The sequence below is a fragment of the Tachypleus tridentatus genome, chromosome 8 (assembly GCF_004210375.1).
Source record: "Tachypleus tridentatus isolate NWPU-2018 chromosome 8, ASM421037v1, whole genome shotgun sequence".
Lineage (NCBI taxonomy): Eukaryota > Metazoa > Arthropoda > Merostomata > Xiphosura > Limulidae > Tachypleus > Tachypleus tridentatus.
This window is the reverse complement of record NC_134832.1, coordinates 55,366,737-55,393,179: the sequence shown is the minus strand read 5'-3', so window position 1 is coordinate 55,393,179 and position 26,443 is coordinate 55,366,737. Positions and strand designations below refer to the sequence as shown.

Below are 26,443 nucleotides of genomic sequence, written 5' to 3'. Positions count from 1 at the left end.
AGATTTCGAACATTATAAACCGTTTAACTTCAGTGAATTAACTTCGGACATTAGTATTTCTATGAGGACACTAAATATCTTCCTCGGTGAGAAGGGAGCTTGTAGCCGGTGCGAGGCCAGCCAAGAAAAGACAACGTTAGTTAAGGCGAGGTGTAACAAAATCAACTAAGAATTAATTTGCTTGCCGTATGCCTGGATCTTTGATAAAATATTCAGTTCCAGACCAAATATAAGACTCATTATTGTATGTAAGATTGTATATAAACTATCATTTGTAATATAATAGCTTTTATTATAAATTGTATTTTTTTTTTTATATTAAGATATATTTGTGTTAAAAAGAAAATTATGTGTATCAATCTTGTTGGCAAATATCATAGATTTAATACATATTAACATTCAATTGACATATAAATTCAAATTTCCGGTTATTTGAAATAATAATACGTAACGTACATAACATAATAAGTCGGAGACTCATTCGATATAAATTATAAAACGTAATATGAGTAGCCTGTGGCTGTAGTTTGCTCGTAAAGTCAAATAATTGAAATCTGAATAATGAATGTAATTTCCAATTTTTGGTTTTGTTTTATAATACATTTCCCGATTCCCTGGACTAGGAATGATTAATTGCAGACACTTTGTCAGATGTTAATCATTAGCAAGTCTTGTAGTCCTATTTGAAGTCCTTTAAACTCTTTTCATAAGGTTTAGTTGCAGCACACCATTAAACTTGAAGGAACAATTAGTGATGAGATGTAATTTATCAAATGGACGTAAAGGGGTAGAGAATCTTAATAATTTTACAAATTATAAATTATTACAGATTTTAAAAAATAACACATATTAGCTCTTCATCCAACAATATTTCACTCAATAAGAACTGATATAGCATTAGCATATTGTCGCTGACAATAGATGGAAATTGCTACTACTGCAGAAAATTACATACAAAAAATTATTACTACGTCAGATCTCCAGGGAAAAAAAGAAGAGAGAGATGAACCGATGTGGTCTAATGTTAGCGAGAGCTGTATCTTTAATCCAGTGGTCCACGGTTAACGTCCCGTTCTCACAAAATATTTTCCCGTAATTTAAAGCAGTGCGTGTGTTATAAAATTAAAAGTCAAATCCCGCTCTTCGAGAGCTGTAACTCAAATAATTATTGCTGACTAACTATCTTTCATCTAGTTTATCAGTTCAAAAATTAACAATTTTGTCCTACTTTACGCGAATAACTGTAACAAAAGAAAAATAGTAGATATACGACTAATAATCACTTTATCTATAAGCTAAAATATGTGTCCTATGACTATATCATTCTAATGGTTATACAAGTTAGGATATATTAAACTGCGACCTTCCTGAAAATGAGGATAATTTTTACACAGCATAAGATTCAAAGATGTTCTTTTATGAGATTCCTTTAATCAGTACAATTTGTCATCGTATGCTGGGAGGCTGTGTTTAAAAACAAAATGCGTAACATTTATGTTACTGAGGTTTGAAGTGACGTTCTCGTGTTAAATCATTAATTTAAATTAGTAGTTTAATGTTACGTGTACAAACTTTGTTCCGATCGGTGTTACATACTCAGGTTTGTTCAAAAAAACCAACAAACAACAGATATCGATGGAAATTATTCATCTACGTTTCGATTGGTTTGGTTTTGGTTTTGAATTTTGCGCAAAGCTACACGAGTTCTTTCTGCGCTAGCCGTCCCTAATTTAGCAGTGTAAGACTAGAAGGAAAGCAGCTAGTCATCACAACCCACCGCCAACTCTTAGGCTATTCTTTACCAACGAATTGTGGGATTGACCGTCACATTATAATGCCCCACGGCTGAAAGGGCAAGCATATTTTTGTGTGACAAGTATTCGATTACGAGTCGAGCGCCTTAACCACCTGGCCACGCCGGGTCTATACGTTTCGATATTGGCTATCTATCCACTGTCTAGAGAAACCCCAGCTAAATGAACTGACTTGGAGAAATGTTTACCCCGCCCACTTTCTAACGGTGAATTTATGTCATTCCAGTTTCTATTTGTTTCATAGTTTTACATGATATTATAAATATTTATACACTCAACTTCCCTTAATAAATCTTCCTCGTTAATTTCAAATTACTTAAAACTTTTATACACTCTGACTGATAACAATGATCTTGTCTGACTGTTTATCTCAGAATTAAAGTGTACAATCACCTTGTCAAGCGCCATGACGAAGCGTCTGCGTCATGGTTGCAGATACACAGTTTTTGTCACGCAAACACTTTCTTCGTTGTTATTTTAAATTTTGTTTGGTGCTTGTATCTCTCTGTTCTCCTTATTGGTGAACAATAGTTGACTTGCATGAATAATTTTAACAGTTTTATTCAAACTAGAATTAAATTGTATAGTTAATGATTTAACTCCTGTAGTTCGTTAAATCTGAAAAGAAAATATACAACAGCTCTAGCAATGTCTTCTTATCGCAAAAGTTTTTACAGACGTTTGGTACTATCAACATAATAAAAAAAATGTGCTTACCGCATTGGTTGATTCGATAAAATTATACTTTAAATACAACTTGACAGAGATTTTTCTTATTAATATTTGTAGCATAATGATTTAAAGTGTTTTTGTGTGCGTTTTTTTCTGAAATGCATAAATTTCTTAATTTTGTTATATATGTTTAAACTCTAGATACTGTTGTGGACTCAAGAGCGCTGGTAATACAATCCCATAGTGCAAAGCGCGGTCTAATGCGCATGTGTTGCCTTTGTAATAGCCGTCGTTACTGATTCATCGAGTTTTTGCTTTATGGTATGATCTTTCTTAGAAATACAGACAAAACATTTACAATGTGTAAAGGGTATATTTGTTATTCATTTTGTATCCCAAAACTTTGTTTTAGGTCTAAAAGATTAATAATAATTGTTGCGAATAGTTAATTTTGAATACAGCCGACCAGCCTCGGGTGAGAAAAATACGCCTATATTTATTGCGAATTGGTCACATGTAAAGGAAGCATATCGAAAGGGCCGTAAACCATACTGACGCCCTGACTCAGTCGCATAGACCGAAACATCATAAAGTAGATAACAAAGATTGTATCAACTATCAGGATGTTTTAAACTGTTGTCGAAGTTACAGTTCGAACAGTTGTTCAGTTTGCACGATTTAAGATATGTAGGACGCAGTAGGTCAGTCGATCTCAAAATTAGTGGCTAAAATAGGAACTTGTGTTCATGTTGAGGAAACAGGTAAAAAGAAATCTTCAAAACTTCGGTTCTGACAATATTATCCTGCAATAAGTTGGAAAAAGTAATGGACAAAGATCAACGTTGGAACAGTCTAAAAACTGACCTCGGAACTGGTTTTGCAAATTTCCACTTACCCTAGCATTATTCAGGACCAAGTATAAACTCTTTATTATTTTGTTCTCAAAAGGAATAAAACTATAAAAAACTAAAGCAAGAGACAAAACAACAAACCAACCTTTCTTAAGTTCAAGTTTGTCGAAAGAACAAAAGAGGCCACCAAAAGGTTTGTAAAATTATTGTTTTCTAGTTAACAGACTATGGGACGTTTTTGTTTGTATTTATACGTGTGAAAGTACCAAACTTTTTTAAAGTGTAAATCTGTTCGTTTAGCATTTTTTTCCATGCAAACCTATCGAAAGTGACTTTGTTTTACCTTCATGTCGTCTGCATGTGCTTGCTGCTGTTTTGAATATTCTTAGTTGTTATTATTGTCATAAGATTATAATATTTGCCTTTTAGTGTATAAAATATATATATGAATTGCTAGTTTATAATTATTACACGGTATTACTTAAGTTTCCAACCAAACAAGATATTTTGATCTTTACAACACTGAAATGTCCACTGTGTAGACATCAGTTTTTACGTAATGAAAACGTTCATTTTGCTTTAAAATTGCTTAAGTTTTAAATATTAACCTCATAAGGTTGACAACATTTTGTTTGTGTTATCACTGATATCTTATCGTTTGTACGTAGGTAAAAAAAAGACAGCATTATTTAGTGAGTGCAGAAATCTCTATAAATAAACGTCAGTATGTGGGTGTGTATCTATTCCTTTTTCGTTTCCACATATTTTATTTATTTTGTGTTTATACCAAAAACAAAAATATGCTCTTTTTTTACGAGCGAAACTTCACTTTCCATTGTATTGACCATCTAAACGTTTCACTCGCGTGAATTTTATTTTACAAATGATTGATACGTGAGAACTGTTTCAACCGTTCGTTTTGATGATAAGTGAATGGAGAAGAACTCGTGGAAGGTTTTCGAGTTGTCCTTCGCTCACTACACGTAACTTCATGGGGCCCGGCATGGCCAAGCGTATTAAGGCGTGCGACTCGTAATCTGAGGGTTGCGGGTTCGCATCCCCGTCGCGCCAAACATGCTCGCCATTTCAGCCGTGGGGGCGTTATAATGTACGGTCAATTCCACCATTCGTTGGTAAAAGAGTAGCCCAAGAGTTGGCGGTGGGCGGTGATGACTAGCTCTCTTCCCTCTAGGCTTACACTGCTAAATTAGGGACGACTAGCACAGATAGCTCTCGAGTAGCTTTGTGCGAAATTCAAAAACAAACAACGTAACTTCATTACCTGTATGGCCCATACCTTATACTGCTCACCAGAATGGTATTTAAACACTGCTTAAATATGTTTCAATATTGATTTTCAACTATCCTAAACATATGATGACAATACACAGCCAGCATCCATACACTGCTTGCCGTGAATTTAAACGTTATTGGTTGATTTCCAGATACAGTTTCCACCAATTGTTTAACGCAGCTCATGAATATTGATTGACAAAAAGTACCACATATCTCTTGTGTAGTGTTTCTACAAGTTATGCACGTCATAGAACCTTCTTAAGTTATATAACGTGAAAGAACTGTGTTCATTCTTTCTTAAAGATTTTGTAACATTGATATGGCACGTAAAATATCTCTGTCTCCTTCAGAAAGTAATGTTATGTCAATGCTGGCTTAGTCCAAACATCTTGTATGTGACTGGGATAATCAGAATAAAACTTATTTCAACCACCCCTCTTCCAGTGGCTTAGCAGAAACTGCGCGGGCTTATAACGCTAAAAACCTAGTTTCGATACCCACGGAGAGCAGAGCATAGATAGCCTATTTTGTAGCCTTAAGAACAAGCAAACAAATGTTTGAACATTGGAAGAGGGCATATGCTATTAGTCTGCATCCTGTGTGATCCTTATAATTACATCGAATTTTTGAATAAGTTACTGGCTGTCTTTCAGTACTGTCGTTTGCAGTTTTAGCCCTAATCATTCGAAGTTTGAGTATATCGTGAATGTTGTAGTTATTAGGAAATTTGCTGTGGGAAAAGTTTTACTGTAGTTGTACTGTTTCACCACGGTGCCATGAAGGACATTTAAAATGTCCAACTCCAGGTTTCACTTTTCTTTGCAAAAGCCTTTCACAACTGATTGGTATAATGTTGGTTTCAAGTTTTTATACTTACCAAGCATAAATGAAAGCTTTTGTCTCAGTTTACTACGGCTTTTATGTTAATATATGCTTCTCTCTCTCTGTGTGTGTGTCGTTAGTTAGTTTTATCAGTTACCTAGGGATTTAAGAGAATACCTGTAATATTTTGTTGTTAGATTTCTTGAAACAACTACATTAAAACGCCACATGTACAGGACGGACAAAGACAATTCAGTCCAAATTACAAATGGGAATAGTATAAAAAGGTGAGATATATAAGACGTTGAACCAACAGACACGCCAGCTTTCAGAGTTAACCGTATTAGCAAGTTTGCTTCGAGAAATTATATGAATGTCTAAACATTTTGAAAATGTGGGTGCTCCAACCGACAGTATCCCTAGTTTAAAACTGCCATTAACTGCTGGCAACTGTGTGAATTTGTTCACTACTACTGAGAGCATAGAAACAATGAAAAGATAGAAATAACGACATGGTACTGAAATCAGATCACTAAGTTCATAGACACCTATCAAGATGATTGTAGAGAAGGGGTGCACGTATCACCTCACTTTGAATAACTGTAGAGAAGAGGCCTGATATATTTATATATCCCCCTTACGGAAGAAGGAAGAAATTGCTCTTTTTTGGGATTGTCATGGTTATTTCGTAAGAGCTTGAAATCTCAAGCTTAATTAGTTTTTTTAAGAACAAGCACATTACTGTTTTAGTCTCTCTCCCGCCGCAATTCCACTTTTGCTTATAAACATTTTACATCTTAATCGATTGGAGCACGTGGCATGTTCAAAACATCCAACACATTTCTCCTAGCATTTCCGGAGAATGCGCACACTGAAATAACGTGACGTGTTTTCGTTTACAGTTAACACACGGTGTAGCAATGGTTACTGCATAATATCGTATGTTTTTGTTGTTGTTTTTCCTAGGCCTTCTATAAATATATTGTGTATTCCCCGTCTCCTCCACTTACTACGAGGGATGCAGTACGACACTGAAGTCTGATAAAACTGAGTTCTAACATTTACGTATCGTATGTTATTAGGTATCCCAGAAGTCTTGAAGCGCTCAGCACCAACAGTTCGATCCTGATATAAGAATAATCCAAAATTATTTGATGAATTGATGAACTCAAAAGCTGACGAAATATCTCGCTGTGAGCGAGAAAAAGAAAGTCTATTGAAGAGCAAAACGATAGTCGTAAAAATATTAATAATAAATAGAAGTTTGGGATGCATGGTGTATGAAATACAAAAAGAATTTGAGAACTACTTTTTTTGAGTAAAGTCGTGACGTCATTATTTGTGTATCTTTTACAGACGACCCGCAGTACAACCAGTCTATCCTCCTCACTTTTCCTGTTTTCTTCAAAATTATCGTAATAAATGTTTGAAAGTATCTGCTGTTTCCATCGCTCAGCCATTGGGGAAATGAAATAATACGTTTTCGTGCATGGGTTTTGGTTTTTCGATCTTTGGAAAGACTAAACACAGTGCGTATGAATATTTTTAACGATCAATTTTGTTCTTTGTGAAAACGAACAATTTTCGATGGATTTTAATCATAGCGAATAAACGATCAGCTCACTTATTATTAACTAAAAGGTTGTATTTTCGTACAATACATTTTCTTACATAATTATTTGGTTTTATTAAGATTGTTTTTGTTTTTTTGTTTTTGGAATTTCGCACAAAGCTACTCGAGGGCTCTCTGTGCTAGCCGTCCCTAATTTAGCAGTGTAAGACTAGAGGGAAGGCAGCTAGTCATCACCACCCACCGCCAACTCTTGGGCTACTCTTTTACCAACGAATAGTGGGATTGACCGTCACATTATACACCCCACGGCTGGGAGGGCGAGCATGTTTAGCGCGACGCGGGCGCGAACCCGCGACCCTCGGATTACGAGTCGCGCGCCTTACGCGCTTGGCCATGCCAGGCCTTTTTATTAAGAAAACTATATAAAACACCATCTAGTATCCACCAGACAGCGATTTGTCCAAAATTATTACTTCAGCTGTTATCCTATCTTCTAAATCCATAGAAACAACACAAGAGTGTATGTACTAATTAGATGTTTTAGCTGTCACCATATTATAACCAAGAACATTTAAACTCCAAAGAGCATGGATTGATTATTTGACGTACATGAGATTGCAAAAGTTAGTTTTTCCCACAGTTGAACCTTGTCTGCGTGGATGATATTTTAGTTGAAGAACCAAGTCCCGTTGGTCTAAAGTAGCTGGAGGTTAGAAAATATCGTATTGCTCTCGATCAATTAACTTGTGTACCACTCTGTAAAATACATGGACTTCAGGGGGTTCGATCCCAAGAGTTTCAGTGATAGATATTAAATATCGTTTTCTACTGCCAAAGTTACAGTTACACTTTACGTCCTTCCTAATACTAAATAGTTACGCTTCGTCTGTAAAAAATCCTCATAGAAATTCTTAAAGTCTAGTTATACAGAATATTTCCGCTAGAGTGCACTGTAAGCACGTCATTTTTGTAAAAAAAAATCTTTTAATACTACAGAGTAATGTAATTTCATAATGTTATTAGAAAAACACGTAGGTTCAAGAAGTATTGGTGGAAATAAATAAAAACTATAGTTCGAGCGTTTTCAAAAGGTAGACCTTTCTTCTTAATGGGCAAATTGGCCAAGTATTATATGATAATGCTGCACCTACATTTTCATGAACGTTGAAGTTTAAATATAATGATATAAGTTGTTCATATTTATAATAATGTGTTGATACGAATTAAATTTTAGTATTTTTAATTCTAGAAACATGGAAAGTAAAAAAAAAAAAAGCTGCAACGTAAATTCAACACCCAACACCAGGTGGAAATGTGGGTCGAGGGAATTAACCTGTGCACCAGATCATTTCTGTCAGAAAACATTTTACAATTAAGTATCTAGTAAATCATTTTATTAAATATGCCTGTATATTACATAAGACAACCACACACACACACGCTGTAACTTGGACAACACCACGTGACTCGGTAAAAGGGTGGCCACACCCATCATTTCCAAACACATTAAACTGTAGACCCAATTTTGACCTTTCCCCATAAAGACCACTTTACTCGTATAGTCAACCTGTTCCTCTCGGTGTAATTCTTCCATAAACTTTTTAATTGTCTCATAATACTGTTTCACCTCCTCCTGTTGTTCCGAAAGGAAGGGGAGTGGCTGAGGGCTGCCACCACGGCTCCCCATCTTTTTAACCACTGATCAACACCAAGGTATGAAGTGTAGCAGTTAGAAGAACTGATGATGTTAGCCGCAAATATAATAATAGTTTTTTAAATATTTTAAAATATTATTTACCTTCAGAAAGCAGCTCTTAGAAAGTAAAGATAAATTTTAGGCGTGTTACTTCAATGAAGGAGAAACGTAAGCAAAGTTCGAACAGTGAGTGGTTTTGTTTTGTTTTTGAATTTCGCACAAAGCTACACGAAGGCTATCTGCGCTAGCCGTCCCTAATTTAGCAGTGTAAGACAAGAGGGAAGGTAGTTGGCGGTGGGTGGTGACGACTAGCGAAGATCAATCCCATTAAAACGCCCCCACGGCTGAAAGGGCGAGCATGTTTGATGTGACGGGGATTCGAACCCACGACCCTAAGATTACGAGTCGAACACATTAACCCACCTGGCCATGCCGGCCCCCTAACAGTGAGTGGAGATGTTTATTAGAATAGAGATGAGACAACTCGTGCTTTAATGTGGTCGTGATTGCTGTCATGGAAGTAAAAGTATTGAAGCAAATTGTAGTGCCAGTATTTTGTTTTTTTTTGTTTTTTTTTGGAATTTCGCACAAAGCTACTCGAGGGCTATCTGTGTTTGCCGTCCCTAATTTAGCAGTGTAAGACTAGAGGGAAGGCAGCTAGTCATCACCACCCACCGCCAACTCTTGGGCTACTCTTTACCAACGAAAAGTGGGATTGACCGTCACATTATAACGCCCCCACGGCTGGGAGGGCGAACATGTTTAGCGCGACACGGGCGCAAACCCGCGACCCTCGGAATACGAGTCGCGCGGCTTACGCGCTTGGCCATGCCGGGCCGATAGTGCCAGTAGGGATGGAAGTGAAAACTAATAAAAAGATAAGGATATATGCAGACAGCGTTAGTGTGCGATCAGTTATACTGAGTATAGTTTATAACTGATACGGAAATGAGTAAAAAACAAAATCGTTCTCGCAGCATTGAACAGAAATGGAAATTAATGGATGAAGGTGTACAACACACACAGTTACGACAGAAAGTGTTCGTACCCCTGCGACCCGAGTGGTTTTTTTGCTCATAACATAAAAAGTATCACGATTAGGCTAATAGAAGTATAATATATTATAAATATTATACTAACACACATCTACATAATTTCTTATGTAAATTAAACAACAAATAAACTGTTTATAAACAAATAACCAAAAATAGGAGCAGAAAGTGTTCGTACATTTCAGAACGTATGAAAAAAATGATATTCCCGAAAGAATTTTGTTTAGTTTGGCGAATAAACTACATTATACCATTCCAGAACTAGACATTTGGTTCAAAATTATTGGAATTTAGCCAGCAAAAAATTTACTTCCGGCAATATAGCGCAGTCTCCGTCATTATATGCTTGGTCATTATGACGAATAGGAAACACCTGTCCAGTGATTTAAAAAACCGAATTATTGTAAAATACAAGTCTCGTGTGTCTCTTTCCGGTATTGCTACACAACTTAATGTGCCGAAATCTACCGTTCAAAACATAATTGCCAAGTCTATGTTTACAGGATCAACTGCTAACCTCCCTCGTTCCGGACGTCCCACCAAAATTCCAGAGAGAAACAAGAAGAAGGTTCTCAGAGAAGTTAGTAGGAACTCTCGTTTAACACGTAATGACATACAGAAACTGATAAGGGAAACATGGGTTAAAGTAAGCACCTCTACAGTTACGCACATGTTACGCTCTTCTGGGTTCAAAGCATGCCATCCTCGTAGAACTCCATATTTAAAGCCTGTTCATTTAGAAGCACGATTGAGGTATGCAAGAAAGCGTGTAGATAAACCCTCTTTACCTATTGGAAGAGTATTCTTTGGTCAGACGAAAATAAAATCGAGCTTTTCGGCCACAATGATGTTCGCTATATTTTACGTAAGAAGGGGGAACGAAATCTTCCAAAGAACACCGTCCCAACAGTTAAACACGGAGGTGGCTCGATCATGCTATGGAGTTCCTTCAGCTCTTCTGGTGTAGGCAGCTTTCACCGCGTCAACAGAATCATGCAAAAAGAAGAGTACGTTGATATATTAGACACTTATATCAAGAATGATGCTCGGAACTTGCGGCTTGGGCGTCGTTGGATCTTCCAGCACAACAATGACCCTAAGTACACATCGAAATATGAGCAATCCTGGTTGCAGAGGAACCATATAAGCATTCTGGAGTGGCCATCGTAGTCACCCGATCTCAACCCAATTGAAACCGTTTGGCATGAGTTGAAGACCAGGGTTCATCAGCGTCATCCGAAAAACTTGCAAGAGTTGGAGGCCTTCTGTAAAGAAGAATGGAAGAAATACCAGTCGAGTAATGTCAAACGATCATGGAGGGCTATGAGGAGAGATTGCGCCAAGTAATTCACCTGAAAGGCTACACAACTGACCATTAAGGTAGACGCACGATCACTTTCTGCCCCTCCTATGTTTGGTTATTTGTTTATAAACAGTTTATTTGTTGTTCAATTTACATAAAAATATATGTAGATGTGTGTCATTATAATATTTATAATATACTCTACTTTCATTATCCTAATCATGACACTTTTTAAGTTATGAGGAAAAACCTGCTCACGACGCAGGGGTACGAACACTTTCTGTCGTAACTGTATGTAGTACGTTTAACACTAGATGGCGTCATGAGCTGCTATAAAAATGCGTGCGCGTGTGTGTGTGTTTGTATGGCACTGGGTTTACCTAGGGAATTATTCTTAGGTCATTTCCTAAGATAAAAAATAATTGATAATTAGCCAAGCACACTTTTCCTGCATCTGTGGAACTTTTCGAAATTATGAGTTACGCTTTCATGTTTTGTCTGTTCATATTATAATTTATCCTGGACGAACCCCCAGTTGATTATATTACGTACTGTAATTTACCTCGAATGAGTCTCTAATTTATTGTTGCGTTAGTTACGTGTTACTATTTCAATTAACTGGAAATCTGAATTTTAATTTAGAACTTAATTAAATATTAATATGTATTCAATTTATGATATTTGCCAACAAGATTGATACACACAATTTTATTTCTTAGCACAAATATGTTTATGTGTACAAACAACAATACAGTTTATGATAACGTTATTACAAATAATGATTTATATACAAAAAAAATTACAAACTCAGTAACAGTATCAGTCTTCTGTTTGGTTAAGAATTGAATATTTTATCGACGGTTCAGGTCCACAACGAGCATATTAATCTTGAATTTATATTGTTACACTTCGCTTAAGCTAGTTAGCTGTCTATCTTTAGCTGGCCTCACTCCGCTAGCAGGGTGACTTTTTTATCTACGAATGTATTTAAAGCGATCGTACATTGTTGATTCTTACGCTCGAGAATCTAGAAATTTAGAGAACGGAGGTGAGTTCACAATATACGTTGCATGCATTTTTAAATTTATATACTAAGGTAAAACAAACATAGATAAAAAAATAAATACACAATAGTAAATATCTACACATATAACTGTTTTCTTTTTTTATCCGTGTGGTAACGGAAGTTGCTCTTTGGTTACACTTTGTAGATTTTTGTTCCTTATATTACACACTTTCAGTGTATCATTGATTTTTCCTTATCGTTCTGCTTTTGAAGAAATTAACTAGATTCATAATATACACATATGTTATGAAAGAGTTCACCTCTCTTTTTTTTTAACCTGAAGATGACCAAGGAAAGTCGAAACGTTGTTCTCTCCTTATCAATGAAAGTGTTAATACCCATACCAGCCGTTCTGAGATACATTTTTATTTCAAGTGAGTTTCTTGTCATCAAGAGTTGTGTACTTAGTACTAACGCTATCAATGACTTCTGGTCGTAGCGAGCTGAATGCATAAATCGGAAATAAAGCTTATGTCTTTAATGAATACACCTCATTTAATGATAACATTTAGAATGCGTTGATTCATTATTTGGATATTCTCAATTGTCATTTTGGTTCCTTTAATTTAACTTAATTTGCGCATATTGTAATTTGTGTAAAACCTTGCACTAATAAATATTATACACCTATATAAATACTACCAACCTTTGTAAAACATGTATGCGTGTTTTTTCCTTAGAGCAAAGCCACATCAGGCTATTTGCTGAGCCTACCGAGGGAATCGAACCCTCATTTTAGCGTTGTAAATCCGGAAACATACCGCTGTACTAGCGAGGAGCCTATAAAATGTAAGTGAAAACTATATATTTCGTCAAAAACATGTTTACACAATAAATGTGATTGTTATATAGGTGGAGGACTAGCATAACTATATGATTAACCCATAAAGCCAAACTCTTTAAACAATAAAATTGTACGGTAAATTATTGCATGATATTTAAACAAGATATCACAAAGAAATCCATTTTTTTCAAAATTTTTAAATAGTATGCTAGATAAATAAGGTAAAATTATTGATTAATCGATGATCCTTCAAACATTGTCCTTAGTAGTGTCATCCGCCTGTAGAATCTGAGTCAGATCATTTGACGATACGAACACTGCTTGTGCTAACACTATCTGTCTGTTTAAACACCAGCCATCTTATTAAAATATTTTAGCTAAAACTATAATGCTGATAGAAGGTAAAGATTAGAATAGCCCATTTAATGATTCACTTATAAAGTGGAGCCATAACTTGATAATTATAAAAACAACGTTATGTAAATTAGACCAAATTATTCATTTTAAGACTTGTATTGTTGATTACTGTAAGGTTGATGTCATTCTGATCTACATCAACCTCTGACGGTTCACTCGCGAACTATCTGTGCTCTCGTCATACCAAGCGCCTTTCGGTGCTGCATTGTGGAACTATAACTCATAGTGACCCCTTTCTGTTAAGTAACATTCGAATTATGTTACGTGAAATATGTTAGCAATACCCTCTCTGGCACCAAACAACTTATGTAGTGTAGTGTCATGACAGCTTAGTGATCCTAGTAACGCACCCTCTTATTCCATTTCGAGAAACTGTGACGTCATCGTCTCTATCCTTTTCTCCTTTAGCAGCCAGTGAGCGCGCAGTGTCTGAACATATTAGCTTGTTTAACCTTAGTGCAATTTATGATACATTTAAGAAGAGTTTACCCTGTCTTAATCATGTGAATATCCGCTGTCAAAAATAAAGTTGAGCTTCCTTGATAATCTATGCTTGCGCCATCTCTTAGCATAGATGTAAGTCTAATGCTTTTTTTCCTGACGTCAAAGAACTCCTTCCAAGACTGCAAACAGTATAAGTGAAAATACTTTTAAGAGAGTGTGTAGTGTGTATTTTCTTATAGCAAAGCCACATCGGGCTATCTGTTGAGTCCACCGACGAGAATCGGACCCTGTAACTTTAAGATTTTAAACCTTTACATTGTGCTGTTGAAGGGCTAAAATGTTAAGTCACAAATAACAAATGAAACATTAAATAAAGCTAATTAAATCAGACTTTAGTAAATGTATTTCATTGTTTCTCATATTAAACGTAAGTTAGAAGACCACTTGGATCGGAGGTGGCCTAGTGATTAGAGCACTAGAGCTATATATTTGACGGATATCGGTTTGCGTCCCTTTGTTCCACACTGGACCGTACGTGCGATATAAGATGATTAAGATTGGTGCTCATATATTGTGAGTCAAACAAATAAGAATAGTCCAAGGCATAGCGTTTAGTGCTGTTGACTAGATGCCTCTCGTGTAATTAATCAGTTCTAAAATAAAGACGTCTGTACATAGATAGCTATTATAAGGTAAGTTCTAAGTAAAATAAAAATAACAATAATAAGTTCCCGTATGCTAAGCTGTAGTAACGTCAAGTTAAAATTAAGTTAAAAAAATTGGACAATTTTATTTCTTATGTTTTGGCGACGAAGGATGTCGTTGAAACATGTTCGCACATTTAGTGTTAGGCGTATTAAAAAGTGACAGCGAATCCCGTAATTCGGTTCAAAGATACAAACGAAACCTTTATAACAGATGGCGCTTCCTCTACTTTTGTCAACAGAACACTTGAATCTGAGGAACCCATGACCTGGCCTTTAGCTCACATGTCTTTAAGACGCTTTTAGATTAAAAATTACAGTTGCTGCATATTCACAGAAATGTTGGTAACCTAACACTTGAAAATAATAAAATACACGAGTTTATTGCGATAATTAAAATAAAATAAAAGAATAAATCATACATATGTACATTAATGTGTAAAATCAACCATCAGTATCAGGAATTGTGAATATAGCAAGTCATTAAATTGAACTCGTACTATGTCACCAGCTGGTGGAATTTTTAACTAAACACAAGCAGTTAATAAATTACACGTTTTTATTGTTACTTGAAGTATTTATTACCAGGGTGCAAAGTCGGAGAGGGCGCCTATTGCTCAATTGGCTAAAAAAGCGAACGATTGGGTTTAGTTGGTGATGGCGAATTTATATGTCGCACAGGACATTATCAAACACTGCTAATACACTGAATATTATGCATTTACATTTAAAACACAGTTTTCACTCGTGTTTAAGTTAGGATTTTCATTTTTCACCACCAGATGCAGATCTCACACTGAAGTAACTTGAATAATACAGCGCCCTCTATCTCACTACGGTCGATGTACATAGGTATCGGAGATAAAAGGAACATAATGCCTTTATTAGGATTCACACAAAAATTGTTTGTGAATGTATCCGTTTTGCAGTATAATTTTAACACCAACACAAAAAATGTCTATCTGATTTGGAAATTTGTACTGTGGAGTTCCGATTCTCATGTTGAGTACTAAATCCTGTTGTCCTGTGTTATTTATTTCTGGTAATTAGTAAATTCTCAAAACAAGTTTAAAATGTTCTTGTAAGAAACGTTATTCTCCTGTGTTATTTGTTCTCAGTAACTTCATCTTTGGTTTAACAGTACGAGATAACTTGATCAGACTTCTAAAACAAGCGAAGGCATATATATTTAGTTGTTCATGGTCTTAGCTAATCTCAGGCGCAGATAGCCTAGTTGCTTTGCGCCATAAAACGCCAAACCAACCAACTTAGCTAATCTCTTCTCGAATTAGTTTCAAATGTGGTCTTCTACCTCAGATATTTTGATAACAGTACTTAGCTCTTCTACTGCCACGTTTAGAAGTAAACAATCCTCTCAGTTGTAGGCAAACAATAAAAGACTAAAAAAGTGCATGTTCCAATGTTTCATTAGTTGTGTGACACTTCAACCTGCTGAACTTTGGAAGGGCTAAAGGATATTCGATTTTGGTTTTATTTTGAATTTTGGGTAAATCTGCACAAAAGCTAGTAGTGCTAGCCGTCCCTAATTTAGCAGCGAAAGACAAGAGTGAAGTCAACTTGTCATCACCACCCACCACCAACTCTTGGGCTACTCTTTCACGAACGAATAGTGGGATTGACCATCATGTTATAATGCCATCATGGCTGAAAGGACGAGCATGTTTGATGTGATAGGGACTTGAATCCGCGACCCTCTGATTCTGAGTTGAAAGTCCTAACCAGTTGGCCATACTGGGCCAGTTTAAAGGGGAATACAAAATTAACACTCATGTGGTAGTAAGATATATATATAGATCTTTCTTTGATAGATTGTTTAAGCAGAGTATTCATGATGAAACTTTGTATAATGGACGACAACTGCCTGTTGTGGAGACACAAGTGTAGAGGACGACGTTTCGAAGGTTTTCCGCTTTTCGTCTTCAGGTCAGTGTGTGTGTAGGTGTTGTTGGTCTTTTATAGTGTCCTGGTGGATTGTTGAGAGCGTGTTATGATTGGTTTGATTGTCACTGTTTCTGATTGGAGGAGAGATTTCCTATAGATTCAACCAATTGCAGCCACAGGTAACTCACCTTTAATTTGGAATCTCTGTTAAGGTTTAACAGTGTTAATATAAAATGATTCTTTGATTTTTCTTCTCTTCCGGAATTTGTCTGTGTTGATGATTCTAGTTTTCTCCCAGTTTATTCTGTGTCCAGCTGATGTGGCTTGCTCTGCAATGGTTGAATATTGTGTTTTCATGAGTCTTGTCCTATTTTTATGTTCTTTTATTCTTGTCACGACTTTTCTTCCCGTTTCTCCAATGTATGTATCGCAGGAACAGGGAATTTCGTAGATGACGTTTTTGGGATTCTCTTTGGAATGTCGCTGTTTGTTTTTCCCAGAATGGACCTTAAGGTATTTTAGGATTTCCATCAGACTTCGTTGTTGGAATTTTTGGCTATGCAGTTTTGTTTTTCAGGATCATAGCTCTCAGAACAACATTTGCAGAAATAGCCTGCGTGGTTGTTCTGTTAATGTGCCTGAGTCAGTCTGTCAGTAGCCTTGTGCAGATGGCAATATGTTTAAGTTGTTGGATGCTTACATAAATGAAAATATTTATTTGCAATTATGTATATATTTGGGGTGTGGAATGCATGCACGAAACTTCAGATGAAGTCATTCATATGTATTGTTCAACCGGCAGTGAACCAAAACGGGTAGAACATGACCAGTGAGCGACTTGTGGTAGAGAAAACGAGAGTTTGATAAGAGTATTTAAGTGATATATGAAGCCAACTGTGAATATTCATCTGAAATACATTAGGGAGCAGTGAGATTGCTGGTTACATAATGTGAGAAAGGAATAATTCATATTTGATACTGAAATGTTATGTAGGTGTTGAAGTTTGCCATAAGAAATGAAAGTAATATATTGTTTCAGAACCGTGCATGTGAACATGGTTCGAACGATGTTTTTCAAGCATTGGTGGATTGTGTTTTTATTTTAAGTTGTTAAAGCACATATAGCAAAGTTAATAATAACTGTTTTAGTTATTATTAGTTGCAGCAATACGTTTTAGCTATTTTAACATAAATCATTATGAGTTCAGTTAAGCATGAAAGTGTAGATTTCAATGATGGTAGAAAAATAAAGGAAAGAACTGGTAATTTTTTCTTAGGCGACGTTTGCTGCTGATCAAAGTCAATAGTGAAAGGAAACGTAAGTTAAAACTAATTTTCATGGATGAAGGTAGCAAATTGACACCCATATGATTTTCAACATACGTTGGTCATTAGTGTGAAGAATCTTATTGTCCATTTCTTTCCTACCAATCCCAGGTTGTTATTTAATAATCAGATAGTAATGGAATGAATCCAGAATTGCAATATACCATTGGTCTGACTGTACTGACCTCTGAGGCAGCGAAGGATGCATGAGTGTTCAGGCAGTATGAATCATGTTTGGGGTGGATATGCATGAGCAAGTGTAGCCAACTGACACGAAGCTCCATGTTTAATTTTTTTATGCTTTAACTCTTTCTGAAGGTTATTTTCAGGGCAATGTATGTATTTGTAAAGGAACTCTTTAACCTACACTTTGACGTAGTTTTTCAGCCAGTCAAAACTTGTTTGAGCTTTTATTTTCCGCCTTGAATTTACCTATTAAGATTAAGTTCTTAATTGCACTAGCTATTTTCCTTTCCTGAACAAGCCAATGGCTTTCTTAGTATCCTATGTTGCAAGTGCTTCCACAAAATTGTTGAAATGGAAGGAACTAACACTGAGTGTTTTTCTGTAATTTTAGTGATACTACAGAGTTTCTGGTGTTGTCTTCCCTGACTGGCTGGACTTATTTTCATGCTTTTCTAGTCAACAAATGAAGATTCATTGCTAGATGATGTACATGCGTTGTAGACTGTAAAAGAAACAACTATATAGCCGCCCCTACAAACTCAACATCCTGAATCAGTACCAACTGCCTCACCATTGGTCATCCAATTAATGCCAGATATGAAGCAGCAGAGAAGGTGTGCTCAAACTAGCCTAGAACATACAGTTTGCCAGCTGTGCAACCATCTACCACTCTACTTAAAACTATTCACATTGACATGATGAAGATAAAAAGGCCAAGAAATCTAAAAATAAAAGCAAGTAGTTCGAATGTCGCAGATATCCACATAAGTGCCCCATTGAAGGAAACTTTGCTGAGAAGGATAATCAGCATCTATGTGTATGCAGCCTGAGTGGGATCATAAGAGTCTGGATCCAGATAGGAACTTTCCACGACTCAGTTCAGTAAAATGTCAAGATGGTTCTAACATGGCCACTACTTCAGCCACTTATGCTACCTCTACATCACTGGAAATCACCTCTAAAATAGCAGTCACCATTATGATTACATCAAAGAGAGCAAAATAAGCTGTGAAATCAGTATCTACTAAGATTGGTACTAGTGTGTCCATTTCTACCACTTCACTGCTCTTCGCTTTTGAGGAAGTATTGAAGATGGTAGTACTTTTCATAAAGCCTCTGACTGATGTACAACAGCAAATGATATTGTATCAGATAACACTTTATAAAGTGTCACTATCACAGTCAGGCATCCAGGTAGATGGATGTTTTGCAATCATGAGGAAGATGTATACCAAAATGACAAGAGTTACCATTTCAGTTAGCGAAAGAGATGTGTCAGTTCTGAGAAGAACTGTAGTGACCAAGTAAAGCTCTTGTAAGAACCAAAGACCTTACTCACTGGACTATCACGGCACATGACAATTCCACAGCTGTATTGGAGGACTTTTGTCCGGGGTTTCTTCAGGTGAGTTGCTCTATTTTACTGTTCGATATGTACACGTTTGTTAAATTAATTTACGTTTATACATGAATTTCTATAACAATTTTCATGGTTTAATTTTTTTTATACAGGGTACCATAGTACATGTACACTTATATTAGTGATTATATCTATTTTTTAGCTTAGCATATATGTGTGTGTGTACAGTACTTCTCAAAATTGTTAGGACAAGGGAATGTTTTGCCTTTTTTTTCACTTTATGAGGCTAATTCTCCAAACTATTAGAGAATATAAATTTCAACACAATAATAATACTTCACTGATCCTTGTTAGCAATCGAATGAGCTACGGTAAAAATATTTTCATTCTTTAAAATTCCCATGTACTCCTACCAAGGGCATACCATAATGGTTCTGCTTTAATGAACATACTGACAAAATTTATGATCTGAAATAACTGTCATCTTAATTATGTAGTAAGAAATTAGCAGTGAACTAGCATATGGTGCTGGTATGTGCAAGAAGAAATAAATTTAATAGCACCACCCCACAAATAAACCTCTACAATAAACAGTGTGGCCCGGCATGGCCAGGTGTTTAGGGCGCTCAACTCGTACTCTGAGGGTCCCGTATTAAAATCTCTGTCACACCAAATATTCTCGCTCTTTCAGGCGTGGGAACGTTATAAAGTGATGGTCAATCCCACTATTCGTTGGTGAAAGAGTAGCTCAAGAGCTGGCAGTGGGTGGTGATGACTATTTGCCGTCTCTCTAGTCTTACGCTGCTAAATTAGGACCAGCTAGTGCGGATAATTCTCGTATAGCTTTGCGCGAAATCCAAACCAAATTGGTCGAGAGAACAAGTTCTGCCTTTTAATCAGGCCCTACCAAACTTAGTAGACCCGCCATGGCCAGGTGGGCTAAAGCGTCCGACTCGTAATCTGAGGGTCGCGGTTTCCAATCCCCATCGCATCAAACATTTTAAAACCAAAATTTGTATAGTTCATTTTTAGAATTGAATAACAAAAATTAAAACTTTTACTTTTTACATTTGATTTGTTAAAATACGAAATATATATCATTTCAGTATTTTAAAATTTGAGTATATTTTGTATATTCATCTCAGGTGGTCATAATAAAGATTTGTTTCACCTTTGTTTGTTGAATTTCGCAAAAAGCTACACGAGGGTCATTTACGATAGCCGTTTCTAATTTAAGAAGGTAAGAGTAGAGGGAAGGCAACTAGTCATCACCACCCCCCGCCAACTCTTGGGCTACTCTTACCAACGAATAGTGCGATTGATCGTCATTTTATAACGCCTCCATGGCTGGGAGGGCGAGCATGTTGTGTGCGACGGGATTTGAACCCGTGATTCTCAGATTACGAGTCGAATGCCTTAACCCACCTGGCCATATCGGGCCTTTATTTTACCTAATCTGAACTTTTGTACTTTATGTTGTCATATATTTTTTTATCTTTTGTTTCTTTAAGCCCTCTAGAGACATAGCGGTATGTCTGCGGACTTACAACACTAGAAATTGGGTTTTGATACCATTGGAGTAGTTTTGTGCTTTACTCAAACAAACAAACTTGTTTTGTTAAATTTATTTATCAAAACGTCAAGTACCTTATAGATGGTGCTTTTGATGTTTAAAGTTGTCGAAATGTTTATATATATTTATTCAAAACTTTGAAATCAATATACAAACTTGGCGGTCTATCGTTGGTTTTTGTTGTTGTTATTTTATCATTTTTGTGTGTGTAAAAGTCTAAGTAAGGATGAAGACATATGGTGCATACCCCAAAATACTGCAGGAGTGTTCTTGACTACCTCCAAATTGTCTCAAACAGTTTTGTAAACTCTACGTATAAAGCAGGAGCTGGCCTTTCCTACTATAGCGCAATCTACCCTTTCAGATTACCGTTTTTCAAAGAATGTTAGTGTTACCTATTTGACGTTTTAAAAGTTTACAAACGAAACAATGCGCATGAATTTAATTTGAAAATGTTGTGTTTATCGCACTATGTTTTATAAAGTTAGACTAGTCCCTAGCTAGAACAACTGTATTTTAGTCTATTTAGCAACAGAATTTAAAAACAGTTCAGTCGCTGATTTATATCTATCTTCATTATCTTTTTTTTTTTTCTTTCGGAACATACTTTGTCGTCTCAGTCTGACCATTATGATGGTTATGTTGGGTTACTTACTAGAAGGTAAAAGTCGATTTTGATCTTTCATATGTTGGTTTTATTTACTGCCTTTATAAAAATTCCTTTTTCAAATAACTTTTATGTTACATGAGCTATATGTAATTTAATATCCAGTAATAAACTCGATATTTTAAATTTAATTCGTCGTCATCCAATATAGATATAGAGGGCACTGTTATTATTAAGTCTCTTTGACACCATGAAATTGCAATGGAACAGAGATCATTCATTGTCATTTGTTTCTTCAAATAGCCGTTTTGAAATGTATCCAGAAGTTGTTCCAGATGCTAAGGATTGGACAATTGCTGACGTAGAAAAATTCTTCACTGAGATAGGTTTTCCAGAACAAGCTCCAGCATTCCGAGAGCAGGTAAGCCTAACTATCGGAACATTCAAGTTGAAACTGAATCTATGAAACAACAATATCATTAGAAGCACTGTTATAGGTAGCGCCACTTGTATGAATCACAGTTTAAATGTTTGTAACTGATGTAAATATTTCAAAATCAATTATGAAGTTCTGTCTGGATATATACGCAACAGAAATAGTCGTATACCTGAAGTAGTTTACTATAATTTTTCACTCCCACATATTCTAATCGCAGAAGTTTCTTTAATTATATCAATGGTTAAGTAACCTTCAGCTGGGTAATATACTTAAATAACGTGCAAAAATGTGATTCAGGAAAAAAAAAAAAAGTGCTATTATTGATTTATGCATGGTGGTAATAAAGTAAACCCAATATTTTCATTAAGCAAATCCCCTATATATAAATTAATTATAAATTCAAATACAGCAGCTTTTAAGAAATTAGCTTTGTATGCTTATTGAGAATGGTAGAAAAATATTGAAAATCTATAAAGTTTTTTTTATTGAATATATAAAACATATGATTATTCATATGCATGGGGTACTGTTACTTCTTTAAGACAAATAGGTTTTACGATATTATCACTCAAAACACAGTATCATCATCCTGTACATTTAAGCTTATCAAAAAAGGAAGAAATACCAACAAAATAAATAATAAATGAATTAATATCAAACACAGAACTAAAATTAGATGCCTAAAATGGAAGGGCTAATTTAGTGAAATTATAATTTACAAGAAGAAAGAAATTTGAAAAAAAAAAGTAAGGAAAATATGTGAAAAAAATGTCTGATTATGTTGTAAATATATGATGCATAAGTTGCTATTCCAATAACTATAGCAAATGTTCAGTTGTCAGTTATTTGTATTTGCAGAATATTAATATAGCTACATAAACAGTTTCGTTCCACCAGGTAAAAATAATATAAATATATATCTTTCATATTGAATAGCTACAAATTCCAATAAACAAAAAGAACTGCTAAAGAAAAGTACAAAATGAAGAGCTAAGGAGTTTCAATAATCTTTTTTTTGAAATAAGTATTTTAATCTCAAGTAAGAAGTCTTAAAAATGTAAAATATAAATAACTGAAACTGAAATAAATATTACAAACATGATGTGAAACTAATAAAACATACCATCATATAATATAGTCAGAATATGGTTGGAAATGAAATAAAACAGTGAAAATACAATTTAAAAGGACCAGAAAATAAAAGACCACATCTTGCATAATGTATTGTAGAATAAAAATAATTAAAACCTATAAGTAAATTCAAACTAGAAAGCAAAAAGGAGTCAGTTTAACAAATATAACCATTCAAAATACAAACTAGATAATGACAAAAAAACATCAACATAAGAAACACTAAAAAACATCAGAAAAAGAAACAGAGAAGATAGTGGACATCAACTAAGATTACACATAAGAGAGAACAAAAATTGTCACAATTACTACTGGCATACAAAGTGAAAATACAAAACAATGAAGAAAACTAGAGAAATATAGGATGTTACTAGTTTTGTATTCACAAAAATTGAGGATTACCTGAAAGGATAATAAAAGTCAACAAACAAAATGAGGAAAAGAAAATGTTTTTAAAAAATTATGATACAGAAAATAAAATAGATAAATAAGCATCACAGATGAGAATAAAAGTGTGAAAAAAACTGAAAATATAAAACCCAGAACCCAAGAAACAACAGCTATTACATAAGGAGGTGATAATATACTACAGTGTTTTGTATTTGAAAATCACAGGAGAGCAATGAATCACTCTTGAATTTTTTCATAGTTTCAGAATGTTAGTTAAGTGAAGAGTATAGGATGATATCAGGAATTATGTTAATTATTAGACTTCAGGACTGTAATTCAAGAGAAATTCCTATGAACTATTAAAATTAATGTTGAAGAGATAAAAATAATTTTACACTATCTAGTGAGTGGTAAATTTTAAATTATTCTTAGGACGTATGTGTGCATGTGTGTGTGCTTCTACACTTGACACTTACCCTGCTTTTATATTTACTGACCCATTGAAACATGCATATAGTTTATTTTCAAATATGTTGTATAAATGTCAACGTATATTTATTCTCATTGGTTAAGGTCAGGCTAACATTTCAAATTGAAGAACTTTTACAATCAGATGGACATGACTAGCAATCTGCTCATGACTGCTATGTTCTTTCATACTCCCTCTTCCAAAATAGTGCCTGAGTACTAAATCACTCATGATTTCTGTAAGTGTCATTGAATTGTTCATTTAGCAACTTTTATTAAACAAATACTTTACTTCCTAGCCAGAGTGGAATATGATCATGACATGAACTTGTAAGTAAAATCTGTGATTCATATATAAATTTAAATTAGTATATCCATTGTTTTAAAAAGCACAATATGTAAACACACCTAAGCTCAAATTAAGTAATAGAATTTCACCTCAGAATTAAAGATCTGACACTAATTACAGAAACAAATTAATTGCTGATTAAATAAAAATGCACAATAATAAACACTAAATTACCAAAAATCTAAACTTGTGTAAATCAGTTCATAAAAGAAGAAAGCACAGCAATGTAACAGTTTTAAGAAATAAGCCTGCTACTAAACACAAATACCAAACACTTATAACAACACAAAACCAAGTGAGTAAAATCCAAACTACTGATTCAGGTGAAACAAGCTATTTTGCAAGGATAAAAAAAAATCACATTTAAAGAAATAAAATTGAAGATGGAATAAGAAAATAATACAAACACTATATGAGAGTATTAAACAACTGAAACTGATGGATGAAAATTTGGAAAGCAGTAGAGGAAAACATGAGTTTTGGGAAGAATCTGTTGAGAAATGGGAAAAAAGTTTTCTGATGCTAGTAAAAAACAGAACTTCAGATGCATTAAACATAGTAAAAACATGTAAATCCCAGAAAGCAAGGTAAAAACAAATTGTAGGAAAACATATTAAAGGATGTTTACAAACAAAAATATTGACAAAAAATAAAGACAACTACCATTATTGCACATGTATGTGAAAAGGTGAAAATCACATTAACACTTGCTGATCAGAATATTTATAAAAAATAATATTTCCACTGTTGGAAAAAAATTTAAATACTTAATAAGCTCTGTAATAACTATATACACATCAGTATTTTCACTGGTCCTGTACCATTTTGTCTTGATAAATTCAATAACATTTATCATTTTCTCTTATAAGCAAAACCTAATTATAAGTTTTTTATTTTTGTACTTCCTCACTATCTTCTCTGACACATTATAGTAATTTTTTTTATTTATTTTAGGAAATTGATGGCAAATCCCTGCTGCTAATGAGGAGAAGTGATGTGCTGACAGGACTGTCAATCAAACTTGGTCCGGCACTGAAAATCTACAGTCACGTGAAACGACTTCAGGCTGGGCTAACAAACAGTCACCTAATCTAGCAGTCTTTTCTAAATTAAACATTCAAAGTGTTTTGTATTGTTTTCTTTTGTGTCATTTCTCAGAATGTTGCAGGAACTGTTAAGTGTATTTTGTAAATAGATGTAGCAAGTTAATATTGCTAAATAACCAAAGAATGAAAAAAAAATTATTTTATTAATTAGATGTTTTACGTATAATTTTATTTGTTTGAGATTTCCACCTCCTTATTTGCCTGTATGATTTGTTAATTTTGCATAATATGTAACCAAAGCAGTTCTTGTTATTTTTATTTCTGAAACATGGAACTTTACAATAAAAAAAAAAATTAAAGGATCTGTTACTTAGAAGATATTTGCATTTGAATAAAGAACTTCATCCAGTTAGTAACCAGGATTTCTAAGATAAAATGTATGTTAATAATTATAGTATCACAAACTAAAATCAAGTTTGTATGTTCTATGAAAGTTGGTTAATTAAATATTATTAAAGATTACATAATGTATCTGTATTTATTAAATAGTAGTGCCACAACAAGACTTAAACATTTTTGTAACAAATATTTCAGAAATGGCACATATTCCACCTTCAGCAAATCTATGAAATATAAAATTTGTTCGATTTGCTCTTTCATAGATTTACTAAAGATGGAATATGTGTAATTCTGAACCATTCATTATATAAATGTTTAAAAATGTTGCCATGACTCAGCTGTTTATTATCAGACTGTTTTCCATCAAATGTATCAATATTTATTTATTCTTTTGAGATGTTACAAATTTTTGTAATGTTTGTTCTTTATGAATTTTATTGTGTGGGAAATACTATGATTTTTTTAATATTGTCAACCTGAATGATGAAGTAACCTAACATTTTTCATATATGGTGTTGTTATATAAACTTTCTTTTTATCAAATTTAAACACTGTTGTTTTTGGATGGATACAGTCCATAGAAGCATAAGATTAGTGTATATTTGTTGATAGTTTGAAATAATATAATGTTATACCCAGGGGTTAAATTCTCAAAAAAAAAGTAGAAGTACTCAGCTGGGTGAAGTGCAGCTGTTTTGAAAAAAAATCTATGGGTAAACAAAAATGACAAAGCAGCTCAAATAAGTCCTGGTCCTAGTACTCCTAAAAAAAAT

General features: G+C 34.5%; 2 protein-coding genes and 1 long non-coding RNA gene across 3 annotated transcripts in view; all 3 read left to right on the top strand.

The window, feature by feature from the left end:
• Positions 1 to 26,443, top strand: part of LOC143222421 (neurotrimin-like) — a 215,813-nt gene that overhangs the window by 118,887 nt on the left and 70,483 nt on the right. The window lies entirely within an intron of this gene.
• On the top strand, positions 2,757 to 19,313 carry LOC143222420 (uncharacterized). The gene is made up of 3 exons (XR_013012232.1): positions 2,757 to 3,530; positions 12,826 to 12,934; positions 18,300 to 19,313. It is a non-coding gene; the product is annotated as an uncharacterized LOC143222420 (long non-coding RNA).
• Positions 21,655 to 25,966, top strand: LOC143222419 (sterile alpha motif domain-containing protein 13-like). Its single transcript, XM_076448921.1, has 2 exons — positions 21,655 to 21,869; positions 25,180 to 25,966. Exons 1-2 carry the CDS (start codon positions 21,699 to 21,701, stop codon positions 25,318 to 25,320), a joined length of 312 nt encoding a protein of 103 aa, XP_076305036.1. The 5' UTR covers positions 21,655 to 21,698; the 3' UTR covers positions 25,321 to 25,966.